Source organism: Fonsecaea nubica, assembly GCF_001646965.1.
Source record: "Fonsecaea nubica strain CBS 269.64 chromosome Unknown Scaff81, whole genome shotgun sequence".
Classification (NCBI taxonomy): Eukaryota; Fungi; Ascomycota; class Eurotiomycetes; order Chaetothyriales; family Herpotrichiellaceae; genus Fonsecaea; species Fonsecaea nubica.
In genome coordinates this window covers 17,200-37,221 of record NW_019173754.1, presented here as the reverse complement: position 1 = coordinate 37,221, position 20,022 = coordinate 17,200, and the positions used below count along the sequence as shown (strand labels likewise).

The 20,022-nt window shown below is 53.5% G+C and overlaps 6 protein-coding genes across 6 annotated transcripts; 4 read left to right on the top strand and 2 right to left on the bottom strand.

The window, feature by feature from the left end:
• Positions 1 to 805: 805 nt before the first annotated feature.
• On the top strand, positions 806 to 2,799 carry AYO20_09132 (hypothetical protein; the record flags this gene model as incomplete). The annotated part of the gene is made up of 4 exons (XM_022647403.1): positions 806 to 997; positions 1,084 to 1,378; positions 1,444 to 2,067; positions 2,126 to 2,799. 4 exons carry the CDS (start codon positions 806 to 808, stop codon positions 2,797 to 2,799), a joined length of 1,785 nt encoding a protein of 594 aa, XP_022496593.1.
• A 926-nt stretch (positions 2,800 to 3,725) lies between these two features.
• AYO20_09131 (hypothetical protein) lies at positions 3,726 to 6,745 on the top strand (the record flags this gene model as incomplete). The annotated part of the gene is made up of 2 exons (XM_022647402.1): positions 3,726 to 3,828; positions 3,900 to 6,745. The coding sequence occupies 2 exons, from the start codon at positions 3,726 to 3,728 to the stop codon at positions 6,743 to 6,745; spliced, it is 2,949 nt and encodes a 982-aa protein (XP_022496592.1).
• Positions 6,746 to 7,945: 1,200 nt separating this feature from the next.
• Positions 7,946 to 11,236, top strand: AYO20_09130 (hypothetical protein; the record flags this gene model as incomplete). The annotated part of the gene is made up of 1 exon (XM_022647401.1): positions 7,946 to 11,236. The coding sequence occupies one exon, from the start codon at positions 7,946 to 7,948 to the stop codon at positions 11,234 to 11,236; it is 3,291 nt and encodes a 1,096-aa protein (XP_022496591.1).
• A 271-nt stretch (positions 11,237 to 11,507) lies between these two features.
• AYO20_09129 (hypothetical protein) lies at positions 11,508 to 13,337 on the bottom strand (the record flags this gene model as incomplete). Its single annotated transcript, XM_022647400.1, has 3 exons — positions 11,508 to 12,828; positions 12,879 to 13,086; positions 13,145 to 13,337. The coding sequence occupies 3 exons, from the start codon at positions 13,335 to 13,337 to the stop codon at positions 11,508 to 11,510; spliced, it is 1,722 nt and encodes a 573-aa protein (XP_022496590.1).
• A 1,170-nt stretch (positions 13,338 to 14,507) lies between these two features.
• On the bottom strand, positions 14,508 to 16,232 carry AYO20_09128 (hypothetical protein; the record flags this gene model as incomplete). The annotated part of the gene is made up of 1 exon (XM_022647399.1): positions 14,508 to 16,232. One exon carries the CDS (start codon positions 16,230 to 16,232, stop codon positions 14,508 to 14,510), a length of 1,725 nt encoding a protein of 574 aa, XP_022496589.1.
• Positions 16,233 to 17,912: 1,680 nt separating this feature from the next.
• Positions 17,913 to 19,918, top strand: AYO20_09127 (hypothetical protein; the record flags this gene model as incomplete). The annotated part of the gene is made up of 5 exons (XM_022647398.1): positions 17,913 to 18,009; positions 18,075 to 18,155; positions 18,219 to 18,921; positions 18,988 to 19,385; positions 19,470 to 19,918. 5 exons carry the CDS (start codon positions 17,913 to 17,915, stop codon positions 19,916 to 19,918), a joined length of 1,728 nt encoding a protein of 575 aa, XP_022496588.1.
• Between the last annotated feature and the right edge of the window lie 104 nt (positions 19,919 to 20,022).

Here is a 20,022-nt window from a genome sequence, read left to right as displayed (position 1 = left end):
GCCTGGCACTCCAGCAAACAAACCGAGAATCTCGGCTACAATCTCGGTTCCAGGTTCACAACACCCATGAGGATTTGGGCTTAACTTGGCACATCTAGCTCTCGGTCATGTAAATTTTTGGCGATAGTGCTGCTGTCCATCAGCATATTAACACGTTATTCAGCACATTGCCAAGCCAGGTCGAGCACAGTCCAAAGCAACAAAGGGGGCCCCCGCTCGCCCAGTAGCAAGTGTGGATGGACAAGCGGGCAAGCTCGTCAAGCATGGCTTGCTTGTCGCCTCCCCACACCCTCTTGGTCAAAAGGTTCTTTTGCCATATTGGGAATGGCATCAGTTTTCCCCAGGTTGTGGAGGTGGGGCATCCAGCCAGTCAGACATCAGACCATGTTCGACCCCCAGTCAGAGTCCGTGCACCTCCGCCTTTCTGGCGAAGCCTAGAACGTGGCGAGTGGTGCGACGCTGTGAAGTGTGCACCTCGTGAACGCTGTGACACGCTGTGCAGCGCCAAACTATCCTGAAAGGGCTCAAGATTACGACCTTCCCACCTCTTCTCCCCCTCCTCAATTGTATTTGCCCGAGTCAGACGCACTCCCACCCTCGCTAAAAGGTGTGAGGAGGATTCTGGGCTGGTACAGGTACATAAAGGTCGCGAGTCTTCGAGTCAGCCAGCTTGACGCATTGTCATCTCCCTTTTTCTTATAGTCCTCACGGTGGACAGTGGATAGTTCTCCATCCAACTCTTCTACCTCCAGACGACTTTGTCGCATCGAACATTCCCCCCACAACGTCACAACAGAAATCGACCATGGAGGCCGACAAGACCCCTCAGCCCAGTGGGAATGAAGGCAGAGGATCTTCCTCGCCGTCGGAGAAGGAGACGGGCGCTCACATCGAGCAAGTCCGCACTTTCGAACGCGTCGAGGGCCATCCCGGCTACTATGAGAAGGACGGCCTGCGAACCTATGGCGACGACCAGGACCATGATCACGAGCCTCCAGTAAGCCTTTTCCTCCCATTTTGCCGTTCTGTACACCACCGCCCGCTTTTGTGAGCCTCCCCCCTTTGCTGATATGCTGCCAAAAGTGGACGACCAAAAGGATCATGAGTCTTGTGGCCATGGCGTTCCTCTGGACCGGCTCTCAGATCCCGGCCTATCTGCTTGGCGGTATTCCCCCTCTGATCTACTCGGAGATCGGAGGCTATGACAGATGGGTCTGGTTCGTGTTGGCATACCTCCTCTCGCTGGCATCCGTTTGCCCTTTTGTGGGCTCCCTGTCCGACCTGATCGGGCGCCGATACGTCGCGCTCTTGGGCTCGGGGCTTCTCGTCATCGCCATGATTGTTGCTGGCACTGCACAGGGGATGAATCAGTTCATTGGTAAGGACTAACCCCGTGTTCGCCTACACCTTCCAAGGGCAATGCGCGACTGACTGATTGAATAGCTGGCATGGGCATCTCTGGCGTGGGCGCCGGTATTTGCGAATTAACATGCCTCGCTGGTACGTCAGAACTGGCGCCTACACGTAAACGCGGCATTTACGTCGCGGCCTTGGTCCTCACAATCATCCCATTCTGCCCTTCGGCTCTATACGCCTGGCTCATTGCCGGCTATTCGAGCTGGAGATGGTGCGCGTTCATCTCGGGCGTCTGGGCCTTGATCGGAGCCGTCGGCGTCCTGGCATTCTACTTCCCGCCACCGCGGCCCAATTCTCGCGGCTTGACCAAGAAACAGATCATCGACGAGATCGACTTTGTCGGCGGCTTCCTCAGCATTTCAGGCATGATCATCTTCCTCGCCGGTCTGCAGTGGGGAGGATATCAGTATACATGGGAGTCTGCCCACGTCTTGGTCCCGCTCATCCTAGGTTTCTTCCTCCTGTTCGTTCTGTTCCCGATCTGGGAGATCAAATACGCAAAATTCCCCATGTTTCCATCTCGCATGAAGAAAGATGCGCGGGTGCTGTCTTTGACCCTGGTGATTACTGCCATATCAGGTGCCAATTTCTTCTCAATCTTGATGTTCTGGCCCACACAGGCTTTCAATGTGTACGGTCACGACCCAGTTGGTACGATATCCCCAAAGCTCAATCCATTGTTCGAGTGCCCCGGTCTAACTCTTGCCAGGTGTCGGAGTCAGAACTCTTCCCATCGGCTTCTCTATCCTCGGTGGTTGCTGCATCATCTTGGTTCTCCTGTCACTGTTCGGCGGACACATCCGTGAGCTGCTCATGGCGTCCTCCATCTTGATGACCGCGGGCTGTGGCGCACTTGCCGCTGCCGACCTCGACAACATCCATGCAGTCTACGGTATCCTTGTTGTCGCAGGTCTCGGTATTGGAGGAATTGTTGTCCCCGCCTCCATCATCACGACCATCATTTGCCCTGACGACATTATTGCCACGGTCACAGCCCTCACGCTGTCGATTCGCGTGATTGGCGGCTGCATCGGGTATACGACCTACTACAACGTTTTTGTCAACAAGTTCAAGGTCAAGATTGTCGAATACCTCGGAGCAGTCATGGTTGGTCAACTTGGAATCACCAACGAGACGTACATTGTGAACGCCATCACAATCACCGGTCTCTCCCTCCTAGACGAACTCAAACAGATCCCCGGCATCGCTGGCAATGAAACAGCTTACCAGATGGTGGTGACTGCCGGACAAGTGGCCTACTCCGAGAGCTACCGCTGGGTGTATCTGGTGTCGATCGCCTTTGGAGGGGTCGCCATCATCTGCTCTGCGTTCCTGGGCAACATTGAGAAGTACATGGACGACCACGTGGCGGTTGTCATCTAGTGGTGGTAGAGATTGCAGTTCCTGAGGGGAGCATGAGCATGATAGGAGAGTGTGCTTGTGTAGTAGTAACGTAAATAGTTTCGGCATGGGCAGTTGTTGACGAGGAAGATCGTACATGAGTCCTTTCGGTCACGACATCTCGCCCGATCTTATGCCTCGTGTTCTCCAGAATGAAATTGGAATATTTCAAGTCGCAAATTCCACCCACTGTTCCTCGTTGCTCTTGTCGAGAAAAGGGGATCTACACGACTGTGAAGCAAAGAGTCGTGCTCGTTTTTTAGGCATCCAGGGTAGATAGATAGAGAATCTAAACAATGCCGAATGATAAGGATCTCCATGATCTGGTATCACTGCTCCCTCCCTGGCCTCGAGATTTGGTAGGGAATGGCAAAGTTGACCAGCAACAAAGGGGGTCAGTGCCTGCTCGATGCTGATGTAAGCAACCACGTGGCAATCCTCATAGTACGTACGGCGGAGTATTCAGTGATGGCATACGAACTACGGTTGAGCAAATAGGCGACTTCCTTTCCCCTTCGATCCTCTCGTGCCTCTTTAGCCATTGCAATGCAGTCTCTTGCAGCCCCAGTTGGGTGCCAGTGGCTGGACTACTTGACTAGTGATATGCAGACAAGATCATCGCAGCAGTAAAGTAAAGATACTGTCCCTTCTTTGCTTCCCCCGTCATTACACCCAAGTCTCTCAACCCCTTGTCTTCTCGCTCGCTCATTCGCAAAGCCTACAGCACACTTCGAATCACTACACCCCATGATCGAGGCTGTCCTAGATATGGCTGTCAATGGCAGGCACTAACATGGGAACTGACTAATGGATCATGCGCGCGTCCTTTGAACAGCAGATCCTCCACATTCCAGACTGACAGTTTTGATCCCTTGCGGCGAAGCTCCCCAATCTCCCACATTCCAGTCATGGCTGTCAGCGCCCTTGTGCAAACAGCACCCGCGAAACTCGCCTTCTCCACCATGTTTCGGACTGCTGCGAGGTGGGTGATCAATAGACAACGAACGAAACGTGAAAGATGTGGCCCTTATGGCTAATCATAGTGATTGCGGTGGTGGGCGCGGCAATTCTCACCTGTACAGGGATCTTGCTTGCAATCACGCTGGAGCGACGCCGACATCGCCATATCATGAGAGCCCACGGATTGACCAGAGGTCTCAGCAGATATCATCGTCCAAATCTCAGTGCCTCCGAGCACAACTACTCTCACGTTACACATCCGACGACAGCTTTGAGACGAAGCGTGCAGCTCCCTTTCGGAATCATATCTATCGGGGGCGACAGTGCTAGCGAAGATGAACAGACGCGACTAGACGCGACGACCGGTCATGTCGACGATTTTGTCGAAGTTCTGCGCCCTCGACGCAAAAGAAGCATCCGACGGCCTTTTACTGGTCAGCCGCTCTATATCCCAAAGACCCGAAAACAGGGAAAGCTACGGAAGGCTGTACCATTTGATCACATCCAAAAATCCCCCCTCTCGGCTATCACCGAGTTCAGTGATCCTTCGACAGGCGTGTCACCAATGGTGCCCGAATTTCCATCAGAAACAACGGAAATTACCACAAACGATAAGGGTGAGGCTGAATCAGAATTTGATAACCCCGCTCAATGGCCCTTGAGAGCCGCAAGCACGAGAGCCTCCGATATCATCCCCACTGAAATCACGTCGATAGCAGCACGAGACAGCGTTCTCATGAGGAAAGGGGCAGCAAAATACAGTCAGGCGGCTGCTGTTCCTCGCTCAGCAAGTGCAGCCAGCATGGCTTCTTTGGCACCCGACGAACCCTTGCCACCTTTGCCGACAATTCAGGTCCCACGGAATCTCAAGGCAAGAACCTCAGATGCCAGTTTGGACACAGTTGGCAGCTCAGTCTTGGGGGCCTTTATGAGTTCGCCTGCGAATAATAGTATGGAGCGCAACGCTTCGAAACTCGATCCGAACCAACATACTCCTACGATGAGGCTGGGATACGAGCGTAAGTTCTCGACTCCAACACTCCAAGCGCCGCCTGTCAAACAAACGATACATGGTCTTTGTGCTGGCCAGCCGAGCATTCGATCGCTTCATCCGACCGTCGACACAGACGACCTAAGCTCGGGCAGTACCAATATCCTGTCGAATCCCACACCATACCCAACAATCATTGTTCAAGAGGAATCTTTCAAGGTCATCGATGCGAGTGGCTGGGATCTACCGCCACTCAAAGTTGCCAAAACAAGGCTTCCGTCGGACAAGCATAGTCGACATTCGATGATAGAACAGTCGAGAGTCGCCCAGTGCCGAGCGATCAGTGACTCCGCCACAAGCCTGCTCGCTGATGAGGATGTATTTTCTGTGCTGGAGGGTCCCAAAAGACCCAATTCAGTGGCGACCGGCAATTTTTTGAAGTGGGATCGACAAGGTAGCTTTGCAACGAAACGGCACTCTTTGTCTTCTTTAGATGGAGCAAAGCGAGGTCACAAACGGCAGAATTGCGTTCGCATAACTAATCTGCCCTATCTGGATTTGAGATCAAATGGCACCATGCGTTTGCCTGAGCTCAAAGAGGAGCAGCAACAGCTAGCTTACGTCAACAGGATCGAGGTAGATGAATCGTTTCATGGCTTCGACATCAGACACCCTCGACCAATGTTCCAGACCGAGCCATCGGATGCATGCACCAGACCGACCACGACTGCTATACCGTCTCCCTTTCGAAACCCACCCATACTGACGCCCACACCTCGCCCCGCGAGAAGGCAGTACATACAACGCCCCGACAGTGCACTTTCAGGCACACCTAGACCAGATTCCGAGGTCTTCAACTCCAGCCACATGGCTATGCACGTATCAAACCGTCACCACACGTCACCTCATGATTGGCCACTTTCGCCGAGCTCGCGACCCAGCGCTCCTTTGAGGAATACGCCACCATCATCCCGACAGCATGAACGGGTTCCAATTGAATCTCCCACCTTGCCCTCACCCGCGTTGAAATCAGCCTCCCTCTATCCTCGCAAGTCTCTTGTCCAAGGGCCACGCGACCCTCGAAATTCGACTCCGGGAAACCATGCGGCCTCTGCGAGTCCTCTCCAGAACAAGATTGGACCACACTACCGGATTACTAAGGCTCGTGACTCTAGCGAGTCGGGAGATTTTGCGCTTCGGAAATCAGTTATGATGCTACGGAGCATGGACTCTGAGGGTCGTCTGCTTGAGCAGCCGAGTACCAAATTGTCCCACTTTGGCGCAGCCGGATATGAAAGTCCTGAAAGTGTCGCGATTCCCTCTCCGCTGATGAATAAACGTGTCATGGGTCTCCGAAGCACGAGCTGTACATCATCCATGGCAAGCACACCTCGATCTACATCATTGGATAGACAGCAAGTCAATCGCGGCTCCAGTCCGTTGGCTCCGTCGGGCTCGAACTTGAACAGACCTCCCCAAACAAGGGTGGGAGTACGCACCTCATTGCACGGCGACTTCGACCTGACACCACCACTCATTTCCGTGTCGCCATCCGTGATGTCGATTGGTGGTGGTTCAATCTGGGAGGACGTCAGTGTGCGCGGTGAGAGCCCCGAGCCTGAAGTCCATGTGGCTCCGCTGGCTCTGCAGACCAGGACGGATCACAACCAGCAACGGCATCCATCGGCCCCGACACTACAAATTCGGCGTGATGAGGATTTCTTCAGTGCCCGGCGCAACGGGCAGTACCTCGTCCCACATGCACCTTTTGTGGGCTCTGATGCTGAGAACTCGCATTTGGTCCAACGACTCGAACGAGCTGTGAGCAGCGGTCAATGGAACCACAAGGATAGTTTCGTTCCCGATGATAACCCGTATCTGAACATGGCTCCAGTCCAGTACGACGTATCGGGTCAGCGAGGAACTGGTGTTTTCCAACCTCCAAATCGGCCCAGAGAGGAGATCGGGCTGGGCTGAAGGCTCGGGGACTCGATGGTGAGGAGTACATAACAGGAGAGGGAGTATGGTGAAACATACCCCCTCCTCTCTCCATGTTTACTTGCAAAGTCGACCCTTCTCCTCTGAGTATGTCGGATGGTTATTGAAATGATCGCGCTTGCTGTTCTGCTCTTGTTGATGTGGGTATGATGGATACAGGGCCTTCTACTGCTTTTCGACAAACATTCTTCTATTGTGTCACTTGTGCTGTTGAATCCTTCTTCCCGTGTCGGGTATTTGAACAAGATAGTTTCCTTCATTTGTCTTGTTACTTTTTCTTCTGCTTCATCTTCTTTACTACTTCTTCTTTCTGATGATTTGATGGTAGCCTAGGGCGGCGGGCTGGGAGGGTCGTGGAGCGAGCGCTCTGCATTGTGGATTGTTAAAGTGGCCACTGCCCCCTTCTATTTTCTTCTTTATTTATTTGATGATTTGCACCTTTCGATCACTATCCGTGGGATGGGTTCTATGTGTTGTTACTTTGATTCGGGGACTGGGGACACAGGCATGGACTTGTGATGAAAAGCGACCTTGAATTGAATGCCGGCTTTGACTTATCAGATATAAATGTACTGGCCAGAAATTGAGAGGTTCGACATGATCGGTCTTGAAATACTACAAATACCAGGCTCCTTGTTTGTCGCCGTGTCTCTTTTTGACGCTGAGCCGCGCGGGTTCTGTGCTGGGCAGACAGCATAATGCTAATGGTATTATCCTACTTGTCCCTTTGTCTGATTCATGTTGTATGTAAGTGCTCCTACGAAGATTCACTGTTTCTTTTCAGCTTTCTGCCAGTTCCTTGACCAAGGGTAATTGCATTCACTGGGCGAGGCTGTGTGATGAGTGTTCTTGTCCTGTGAAGCAAACAAATGAGCGCTTTGAGAGGATTGATGCGGACATGTTGATATAGGCACAAGAGTCCTGACTGATGGCGTCTGACGAACGGTTTGATGACCAGTTTACCATATCAATATATGTCGTCGATGACAGCTCTTTCTATACACAACTCAGGATAAGGACAGGAAGCAGTTATACCGTCACGTGAAATCGCGTCATTAGCGCGAACCTGTGCGGCGCGAAAAGTCGCGTCGTCCATCTTCTCTGCCTGCCTGCGCACCTGCAACCTCAACCAATCGTTCACCTCCCCACGTCTGTTATGCGCCGAGGACAAAGGCCTCGATGCCCTTCAAGTTCAAGTACCTCGTACAACTCCTCGAAGAACTCGATACAGCCCAGAAAAAAGCACAATCATCCTCAACGCGCCCTTCGCGGCCCTTGCATGAACTCATCATCCAGTGGTTCAGGAACCACGACTCCGAAATCGTCCGACATGGACCCTCCGCCGTGGCATTCCTGTCTTGCCTGCTGTTGGAGCGAGTGCCACATCTCGTCTATGGCCTGCAGCCCAAGCCCTTAGCTGGCGTCTTATCCAAGGCTCTGTTCATCGAGAACACATCCCGTAGTCGGCAGCTACTTGCGTGGGAGGCTACAGGTTTCGATTTTGCGACCTGTCTTGAGAAGTGTGTTATGAGCCTGGCCGAGAATGATCCACCGCCTGTCGATAGAGAGGTAACGCTGGAGGAGGTCGATGCTGTTTTGCGACAGCTTGCCGCCAATTCCAGGTTTGCTTCGCCCGAAATGAGGAAGCATAGAGATGGCGCTAGGTCTGAGACCCTTCTGCGATCCATTCTATCGCGGCTCCATAGCAAAGAGGCCAAGTGGTTTGTGAGGATGATTCAGAAGTCCTATGACCCCGTCCAGATTCCAGAGCACCTGGTCCTGGGATGCTTCCACTTTTTGCTGCCTGATATTCTCCCATTCCAGAACTCTCTCGTCGAGGCGATCAAAGTCCTAGGGCAACCCGAATTGGTCTCCATCCCTCATGACCCACCCCGTGCTCTGCAACGAAGGTATCGACAAGAATGCGCTCGACACTTGACACCCAAGCTTGGTGTCATGATCAAGCGCCAAGAGTATGAAAGGGCGAGGAGTATCAGGCACTGCTGCCAGATAGCGAACGCGAGGACGATGAGCATCGAGCGCAAGTATGACGGCTGGTACTGCCAGGTCCATATCGACAAGTCAAAAGGCAAAGACTGTATACAGCTATTCTCCAAGCGTGGTAAAGACTCGACGAAGCCTTGGTTCCGGCTTCACGGAGCACTGGAGGCCGGCCTACGTCTTAGTGAACCGGATTGTGCGATCGCTCAAAATTGTATACTTGAAGGCGAAATGTTGGTCTGGAGTCACTCGCGGAGAACCATTCTGCCATTCGAAAAGATCCGGAAATATATCCAATACAACGGCAGAGCGGTAGGCGCCGCTGCCGACTCTCCAAGATCGTCAGACGAACAATTGATGATTATATTCTATGACTGCCTTTGGCACGACAATCAGAACCTTGTCAACCAGCCTCAATATTTGCGGCGCCGTCGATTGGAGCAGATTGTCAGCGTTACCGAAGGTTTTGCTCAGCTCGGCGAGTGTCGGGAGATTAGATTCGGCACGAAAAGCGCCAAAGAGGAACTCCAAAAGTTCTTCGGACATGCGATTGAACAGAGATGGGAGGGGTTCGTGCTGAAAGGCCGCCGCGATGCCTATTTCTCAACTCTGTGGAACGCCAATGCGATCAAGTTGAAGAAGGACTATATCAAGGGACTCGGGGATGCAGCTGACCTCTGCATCGTTGGCGGTCGCAAAGACGCGGCGGAAGCAGACAAGTATGGCTGGTGCGTCAACTGGACGACGTTCTATGCCGCATGCCTCAAGAATAAGGAAGCCGTCCAAAGATTCGGGCTCAAGCCAGAATTTCTGATCATTGACATCCTGACACGTCAGACCATGTCGGAAGAGACGTTTCGGGAGCTGAATCAACGTGGTTTGGGATTCTGCTCGCCCTTTTCTGAATCGACCGAGCACATGAACGTCACCAGCGACCAGCCAGATATCGCGCGCCAACCTCCCACAATCTTGTTCACCAAGCCGTTTGTTGTTGAAGTGACTGGAGCCGCCTTTACCAAGCCCGCAGACGTTGCCTACTACACGCTGCGGTTTCCTCGTGACGTCAAGTTGCACTTTGGTCGGTCTTTGACGGATACTCACAGCTTTGAAGAGCTACAGGAGATTGCAAGAGAGAGCCTCACTCCTGCGGATCCCGAAGAACAGGAAGAGGTTGATTGGATCAGACGTCTCATTGAAGCTGATGGAAAGCGACATCAGTGTGTCGACCTCCACGCGGGAGGCACACCGAGCCCTTCGCGTTCATCCGCTGCCAGCATCAGCATATGTGCCTCGTCCCCTCCATCTGCCAGCCACATTCAGACTACCGGCGGACACCCATCGCAATCACCCCTGAGCAGTCGCAATCTTACTGTTATGCGTAACGGCACACCGAGCCCCAGGCTCACCCGCAGCCATGAATCGTCTCCTCTTGCATTGGCAGCAACCGATGAAGAGAGTGTGGGGCCGTCCGTAGGGCCAATACGACCAAGGTATGATGCCTCTGGTCTCGAATCGGGGGTCAAACGTAAATATGAAACTTCCAGCTTGGCCATGACGGTCGACAAGCGACCAAGAAATAATAATACTGTGAAGGGGCTTCTTACTCCTCTAGAGTCCTCTCTTCGAGACCAGATGACCTCTGTCCAACCCCATGAACCTTCAGCAGTATTCCGATCTCCACGAAAACTCACGGAACGGAGGTATTCTGCCTCCACCCCACGCGAACCTCTTGGTGAGCTGAAAAACGTCCGTGCCAAACCGGCGTCAGAGCAGAAAAGTACCACTCCAGCTTGGCCTGTTAATCACGGCGACGAGCTAGATCCTAAAAGGCCCGTCGGGAAGCTTGCAGAGAAGACGAGTCTCGCATCTCAACAAGCGAGTCCATGCCTGACGCAGCCAGCAGCCTCCGCTCTGGACAATATCATACTGACGGTCATGTCATCTTCGACGCTTCGCCTCGAGGACGTCAAGTCGGCCAATTGGCTGACGGTGGTGTTTGTGCAGCTCGTCGACAAGACATACTCGAAGAGCGTGCGCGACACTATCTACGAAACCACAAAGGCAGTTCTGAAAGAGTACAGAAGACGGCGCAGCGAGGAGAAACAACGGCGGCTGGACCACCGTGGGGAAGGTCTGGTACCGACAGCACCGATCCCTCGGCCACGACGGCAGCAGCAGCAGCAGCAGCAAAGGATGATTCTCTTTTACGACGAGAAGATTCGATCTCAATCTCAATCTCGGCCTCTACCTTCTTTCTCGGATCCGTCGTCGCCAGAACTTCTCAGAGGTGCAGGCGACGTGTTGCGGAGGAAGTCGTCCAAGAAGTATTTCGCGGGGGGATTGCTCTTGACTATCGACGAGGATAAGGACGAGGTTGTGTCCAGAGTCATCTGGCATTGGCGCGAATCTGTCATGCTTTTGGACGAGGTGCAGTACAAATACAGTATATGCAGGGTAGAACAGTCGTGAGCGAATAGGAGGCAGGAGACAGGAGACAGTAAGACGTCAGCAAGGATACCAGGATGTTTAGAAGTAGGTCTATATCACCACGGGTAGACATGTGGGCGTATCGACATGTGGGATATGTAAATATGTAGATATATAGTTGTGTAAATATATAGGTATGTAGGTATATATTGTAGGAATGTAGTTGTGTAGACATCTGGACATGTAGACACGCAGCAGACCAAACATCCCTGGACCATTATGACGGATCATGATGATCAGGATTATCCTCTCTCTAAAACAACCACGCGACAAAGGTGCGGTAGAACCAACCGCCGCGCTTCTTCCCCTCGGCGTCCCTCGCGGCCTTTTGGGCCAAAAACTCCTCTTCCTCGCGGTCGATGGCGTCCTTGCCGGTCCACAGATCCGCGTGGGCGGGGATCACGCGGGGACAGCGCGTCCACAGCTTGTACCCGACAATCATGATGATGTAGAGCGGGATGCCGAGGTAGCCCGTGATGAAGTTCTTGTAGTCGAAGTCGCCGTAGGTGGAGGGGGAGCGGACGAAGACGGAGAAGTTCTTGGTCAGCGCGATGAGGATGCACATGGCCAGGGCGCCGTAGGAGCCGGGCACGCCCAGCGGGGCGGTGTACGCCAGCGAGGTGACCGGGACGGACTGGGCGCGGCGGGCGCGCACGAAGCAGATGTGCGCCACGAGGATGGAGATCCAGGTCAGCAGGCCGAAGATGGTCGTCAGGTTGACAAAGTACCCAAACACCGTCTTGGAGTCGTCCGACACGTTCATGAAGGCCAGCAGTGCGAACGCGGCGGACAAGCCGAGGGCGTAGATGGGCACGCCGCGCGCGTCGGTGCGCTGGAAGAGGCGCGGTGCGTGGCCCTCGCGCGCCAGTCCATAAAGGGTCCGCGACGCGATGTACAGGTCCGAGTTGGACGCCGAGAAGACGAAGAGCAGGATACATCCATTCAGGATTCCCGGCAGCGCGTTGATGCCCGCCAGTTTGATGGCCACGACAAAAGGCGATGCGGACGCCGAGGACGACGCCTTGTTGGCGAACGCGAGCTCCTCGCTGTCGTAGGGGACCAGCATCCCCAGCAGCAGGACGCTGAGGCAGTAGAAGAAGATGATCCGGTAGAAGGTCAGCTTGATGGCGCGCGGGATGGTCTTGCGTGGGTTCTGCGCCTCGCCGACCGTGACGCCCACCAGCTCAGTCCCGAGGTAGGCAAACGTGGCTGTCCCGACCGTCGACCAAAATGCAAGGAATCGTCCCGTGGCGCCGTCTTCGATGTACTCTGCAAACGCGCCGGGGTTGTTCCAGTACCGGAACCCCTTGCGGTCATGGTCCGGCCCACCGCCCAGTGCGAGCACGAGAGACAAGATGATGACACCGACGATGACGATGACCTTGATCGTCGAGAGCCAGAACTCGAACTCGCCGAAGAAGCGAATGCCAAAGTAGTTGATGCAGACGATCGCGACCCAAAAGACGGCGATGAACACTCCGGGATTCACGCGGTCTCGGTCCACCCAGTACTGGATGATCAGTGCCCCAGCCGTCAATTGATTTGGTGTTACTATGATATACTTGAACCAATACCTGCGCACGGTCAGCCTTTTTCCGAAGGGATGTAGAGATGGGAAACCCACGTGTAACCGAGAGCAAACCCCAGGGCAGGATCGCAGAATCGGGCGGCGTAACCGGTGAAGCCAGACGACAACGGCAGCCAGGCGGCCATTTCTCCCAGCGCACACATGACAAGGTAGACAAGGAATCCGACAATGGTGTACGAGATAAAGATCGAGCCAGGGCCTGCTTGTGCCAGGGCTTTGCCAGTTCCGATAATCAGACCAGTCCCTGTAGTCCAAAGGTCAGGCTATACATCATTTTGTTGGTTGGCCTCTGTGTAACCCACCGATAGCGCCACCGATCGCAATCATAGTTATGTGGCGCGCCTTGAGGCCTCGGTGAAGACGAGTGTGGTCTTCATCCTCGACGCCACGAAGGCCCTGTTGGCTCTCTATGGGCGATATTGTTTCGTCTCTAATTTGCTTCTCTGCCACATCCGCGTCCGGGGACGAGGAGGAAGATCGTTTCTGGAAATCCATTTTGCAAGGCAATCAAACGACGATAGAGGGAATGGAAGGAAACACGACAGGCCAACTGACCTATCTGCTCTTCAGCTTCACGGAAGGTGAGAGAGGGCCAGAAGTGAGGAATGATCCAAGGAAGAGAACTCGGTACTTATCTTTTGACGCAACCTCGCCTGGCAAACGCGGGCAGACTGATCCCTCTCAGATCCCATGCTGATCAGATGTCGCCTAGACTTGGGCGTGTACTATGTCACATTCTAGCAATGACCAGGGATGAGGCTGTGCCAAGTATCCTGGGCAGACCAAGGATCGGCACTATGGGCGGGACTCCGTACCAGTGGCGTGCGTGACTGGCGTAATCCAAGAGGATTTGCGGGGGTTGGATGGAGTTGGTTCGCTGCATCGGAGCTCGAGTGATGAGACCCAAGAAATACCAAGACCTCTTGGAAGCCCAGGGAAAGATAAGAAGTGGGAGCTTTTTTGTATTACACCGGGGTCCAAGTTGCAGTACGATAGTAAGAGGGTGACATTGTAGCGGGACTGACCGACGAGGTTGACCCATGTCTGAAGCTGGGCGATGCAGGGCCAGCTTTGCACAAATCACAGATCGTAGTATCTCGCCATGTGTACAAAGAGCTGATCAACCTCGGAGGCGAAAGCTGGTGGAGACAGAAGCGCGGGAGATCTGCGTTGTGATAAAGGGCCTTCACCAACGTCTTTCTGGGTATTGCTGGAGATAGAGATGCGACTTGCAGGGCAGCACTCGGCAGAGGCGTCGTTGTAGTGTCCAGATTCATTCCGTCTGTCTTCTTGTAATCGCTCAATCTGGTACCAACAATAGCGCTGGTATATCTTGAGGAGTTGCCGTGGATAGAGGAACCCTATAGTGCTTTGATATCCCCATAGCAGTAGCCATCACTCATCAAGCAGCTTGTGGTCATCTGGATCCTTTGTGAACCGATGATGTTGCTGCTCCTGAAGGATTTGTTGATAATATTATTGATTGACTGAGTCGAGTGCGTTGTTGGTGCTGCTCGATAGATATATGTGACTGCCAGGCACATCCTATAGTCACATGAAATAGGTTCCTGGTGTCCTCATAACATACCTGAATGCGTTTTGCTTTTCCCATGGCCGTTCCCCTATTCCAACAGAATTGCTTGCTGGATTTCTATCCCAACCGTTTCAATCTCCCCTGAAAATGTCCCATAACGTTGAAAGCCAGCCACCACCTTCGCCGTCGCCTCCCCCTCCGGTTCCCGCCCCTGGCGCTCCGTCTATAAAAGGTTCCGAATCTTCTGAGCCCCAGACATCCTCACCTTGTTGCTGCTGCGGCGGCGGCGTCTGCGGTGGCTCACCGGAACCACCTTGTGAATCTCGAGGGTCCCAATAAGTATCTTCTGCGCCCGTTTGCTGCCGCCTAGAGGCTTCGTCATCGCTTCTAGGTTCGGATCTTTGTCCCAGTCCTCTTTGCATTGCTTCGTAACCTGCCATGGTTCCGGCACCTGCAATCGCGCCCTCGCCCATGCCTGCTGCTCCTGCGGCTGATCCAACTGCTCGGCCAGCTCCACCCAAAACGGCGCCGCCAGCTTCGGCAGCACCGGCAGCACCAACTGCTCCAGCCTCTCCAGCCCCAGCCGCTCCGGCTCCTGCTGCCCCACCGGCCGCCTCTCCACCACCTCCAAACCAGATAGGGAAGAAACCATGTCCTCCGCTATGACGGGAAAAGTAGTCATAATCAATCGTCACGGCGGTGGCGAGCATCACAGCTCTTTGATCGAGAGTCATCCCATAGGTGCCTTCGTTCCCTCCCAATGCTTCCGCATAGTCACGATCACCCTCCTTGTCGACCGGATGTTCCATCCCAGCAGCGTCCATTCGCAGAACATAGCTTCCAGTATCGGTGAATATTTCCCGCCCAAACCCGCGAAATTCGCGATTGACCGATCCAATCTTACGCTTGTTCTGATCTAGTAGAGAAAAATCCCAAGATAAGAAGGGCTCGTTGACGGCAGCGAATTGGACGAAGTCTGTGGTCGAACCAGACCTGTTGTTTTCAGCGAGTTGACTCTGCTGCAAGCTGGACAGTCCCTCTGGTCTCCTCTTCGAGATAGCGTGAGGCCCAGGCTCATTCAAGGCGAGATCATGGGAAAGAAAGAGATCGTATTTCCGGCGCAGTGGAGCCCATTGTGAATGTGTTTCGCCAATTATGCGCATTGACTCCAGCGGCAGAGGAGATATTTGTGGCTGGTCCACCGGGTCCGCATTGTTTTGTGGGATGAGGGCCGTGGACGAGGATCTTGGTGTGTTGGAGTGAGGATCCCAGGGATCGTAGACCCGAATGCGCGTATTGATCCACGAGAATGGGCGATGGAATCTCAACACCTCCTTAGAGTGGCGATCGAAAACGTGGGTAGTGAACGCGCGGTGTGTCGTGAAGAACTGCCTCCTCATAGTGTGCCCTATACCACCATCGTGCTCAGCCATATACCCGATGTGATTCCCATGGGGGTCGAGGATGACATATCGATTGGCTTGCTCGAAGCCGATCAACACATTCATCATTTCAAGTTGCCGTTGGACGACGATGCCGGACTGAGACAGGATGTCGGTGGCGGGGTGGTCGGACCTGAGGATGGCGTTGGCATCTTCTGCTATATGTACAGGGGCGAGGAGAGAATTGTCCTGGGGACTTGTTTCGGCGAGAAGGTCCTCCATCGACGGAGGTTTGGGAGGAGGATCCCTCTGTGAGGACGAGGATGTCGAGCCATCTTGGTCTTTCTTTGGGTTGGAGGCTGTGGACGACCGCCGTAGGTTTTCGTGGAGACATCTAGAGACGGTGAGAATTTGCCGCCTCGGCCTCAGTGCAGCGAAAGCAGAGGGCCTGAGGAGGAAGAGAGGTTGTGACATCTGGGATTACAGGCAGGATGTAACGGGTGTGATGGCTGTCCTCAAGGATTGCGCGACCAAGCAACTACTATTCTTCAAAAGTCAGAGCAAAGGATGTGACAGCATGTTGTGATGAATGACCTCAGTGGAAGTATAGCTTCCCGCGAGCTGGATTCATAAAGCGATTACACCAGGACGTTCATCCTGCAAGACGGACACCGAATAAATCCAATACTCACAGTATTCATTACAGATGTGCTGTTGGCGCAGTTTGGAGAAATGCAAAAGTGACGCTCACAAACCCCGAGTGTAGCTCCACAGCGTCAGAGCTCCGCGGGTCTGCTCCTCCGGCGAAATAGTTGCTCCGCGCCCGTGACGAATTATGCGACATTCAAAGACCTGCAAGGTCGTGAAGGATTCTATACCTCTCCAGAGGAGCAACTCTTTTTTTCAGGAGGATTATGTCATGCATCTGAACGGCCTGTTATTCAGCTTGCAACCCATTTCCTCCTAACAGCCGCACGTTTCGAGCCCAACCTCCCCTCCAAATTCCCGAACCACGAGGAGACCTCACATCCGATGTGGTCCCGCCTAATTTGACCCTTCAGGCGATCTTGAAACCAGCGATGGGGCTCAATGAAAAGACGGAGCAAAGCTGAAGATAGGAGATAGGTCACAATAAGACTCAAATGGTGTTGTCTCTCCTGCTTGGTCTGGATTTCGCCATCGCTACCACCTTCGATGAGCAGTATCAACCTGGCTGAAGTGCCCGAGATAGCGACAAAGTACGGAATAGGGACGAGCCGGTGTCAAAGGATCAACAAAATTGCGGGGGTGGCTGCCTCTGTCGAGCTATCAAAAGCCCCCTGGATCATTTTATACGAGCCCTAAGTATCTCTCCAAGCCATCAACCATTTTAGTCGTGTCGCCAACTCGGATCTGGAAGACCCCAACTCTATACCCGTACCTCGTACTTCGGAACCCTCAACCTCGACAAGAATGTGTCCAGAGTCGCAGCATGAGCTGCCACGGCTGAATTCTTTGGTGACAAATATCGAATCCCCACCTCAAGCAAAAAATGTGCCTTGTCTGCTTGTCTCATCCACTCACGGCCCAGAACTCGCCATCAAGACTTTTTCGCTCGCACAAGATACCGTATAACTGTTAGGACTGGGGTACCATCGAGCGTTAAGGGGCCACAGATTGAAGTATAATTGGAAAGGGCCTGGTTCAGGCGCCCAAGCACTCCACTACCGATAGGACTGATACACCATGCTAGGCTAGCGTTCTCAATGTCGCAGACTCCGGCCAACGGCAGGCGGGTAAGCAGGCTGATTTACCTATCAATCGCCATCCTTTTGCACAGTATAATCACCAGCAGCTTCAGCGATCCCCGGCCACAATTGACGCGATATCAAGTGCATTACTTTGCTGGGGATGATGGCCTCCTCTATACCAACAGTGAAAAGCCGCAGACTATGGCCAAGCCCAATTTCGGGTCCTGAAAACAATACCAGGAGCTAGGCGCTGTTACACACACCGGCCCCAGACACGGGCTGGGCTGTTTGGAAATATGGGGCGATGCACGTTTCAGAATGTCAAAATGGGCGCCTGCGTTCGAATTCTTCCTTGTCAACTTCTCTACATCATTCTTCTGTCATCGTTATCACTGTTGTTGCTATCGTGGTCGACGTCAACATCATGCTGGGCGCCATTGTTGCGCTCGGCCTCGTCGCCGCTCATGCGACTCAAGCGATCCTCATTCGCGACACCATTCTACAATGGTTCTGGCTTGCTTGTACGAAGTTACCCATTCCGTTGCCGTTGTGACAGATTATTGTGCTTGTTTACTGACTCTCACAGCGGTGGCTGATGACAACTACTTGTATATCACGGGAGGCGAATTTTATGAGCCGGAAGATGACGTGGTGACCATGTACTATCGTAAGAGACGATGGCTGCTCAAACATCTTGAAGCGCCCTTCTTCTGACCCCATTTATCTTTAGAGGGCAATACGCTTGTGGTCGACCTCAGACAATCCTGGACGAACCAGACAGTCGACGCTGTTACTTCAACACCTGATCCAGATGGAATGATATATGTCCGACAACCGATGGTATTTTACGACAAGACCCGGAACAAAATAAGCCGCTATGGCGGATGGCCGTACGAAGTGACGGATTTCCCATCTTTGCTATGGTCCTTCACTGCAGGATCGTCTGGTGTTACGTGGAAGAATGAGACGCCTCCTGCCACCGACGGCCTCGCAGCGAATTCGCCAGGCCCGTTCGCCTCGGCGAACGCCTACACCAATTCCACGTTCTACAACTTTGGTGGGAACGTCGTGAGCTCGTTACCCGACATGACGGTTCTGTCTGGCCTCGTCACTCGAGACTTTGAGGCTCAATCTTGGATGAATTCCACCGCCATTCTCCCCAACCAGAGCAGATATCGCACGCAAGCCCGCATGGTCCATGCACCGACTTTTGGGAACCAGGGATTTCTCGTCGTTGTCGGTGGGGAGGCCCCTCCTACGCAAGAATCTGTTTACGAGGCTGGCGCTCATATGGTCGACATGTCCGTCATCACTCTGTATGACATTGAAACGGGGAACTGGTATACGCAAACAGCGACAGGAGATATTCCACCTCCGAGGTCGGAGTTCTGTGCCGTCGGTGCATCGTCCCGGGGTGGTGCCAGATTTGAGCTGTAAGGACTGTTCTTTGCACCGAGCTCCATGATAGAGTTTTGCTCGACTAATAACGGCTCTCCTAGGTTCGTTTACGGTGGTTCAACAAACGCCACATTTGATTTAAACCACAGCTCCGACGAGGGCTATCTCAACGTCTACGCACTGTCCCTGCCGGCTTTCCGGTGGTTCAAGTCGAATTCGACAACTCCCGTGCGTCGAGCTTGCAACGCTTGCACGGTCATTGGGAACAGACAGATGGTGTCGATAGGTGGAAGATTGCCCAGCTCTCTACAGGCATTCGGCAGCGAAAAGGATCCCTGGCCCAGCGGTCTGGGGGTTTTTGATATGACCGATTTTGAATGGGTCGACCATTACGACGCAGCAGCTGCTGCATACGAAACGCCTGATGTGGTCAAGCAGTACTACTCGGAACGTTACAAGGAGCCAGATTGGAGCGACGCGACATTGGCCAGCGTATTTGGTATGTCATTTCTGTGCCCTCTTCGGGGATGTTGAAGTGCCTTTTTTTTTGCAAAACCTTTTCTAATGAGCCGTTTCTCTCCAGCGTTTACGCCACCCGCAAGCTCATCATCCGACAATTCGACTTCCACGGACGGTTCTAGCAGTTCTTCGACTGGGCAAGCCTCACCGACGCCCCCGGCAGTCGTATCTACCAAGAAGACCAACACCGGCGCAATCGTCGGCGGAGTGATTGGTGGCGTTGCGCTCCTCGCGATCATCCTGGGCCTGTGGTACTGGATGGCAGTGCGACGCCGCCGACGAGCCCGGGCAGAATTCGCCGCCATGGCGGACAAAGACGGGGACGGAAACACAGAAGTCGATTACAAGGATCAAAAGTACACGCCACCGATGGAAGCCGCGTCGACACCAATGTACGAAGCAGACGACAACTCCCGCTCGGAATTGAATGGGTTGCCGCCCAAACCGCAGCTGATAGCCGAGTTGCCTGTGAATGAGGAGCCGGTGAGAAATCCCGGCGCGGCCACGAGATGACACTTATTTGCACTTTTGTACAAACACACCAAAAAAAGAACGGTTGACGACCAATACACACAAGGACCGCTTTCCCCCCAGCGCTGGCGTTTCGGAATGATTTG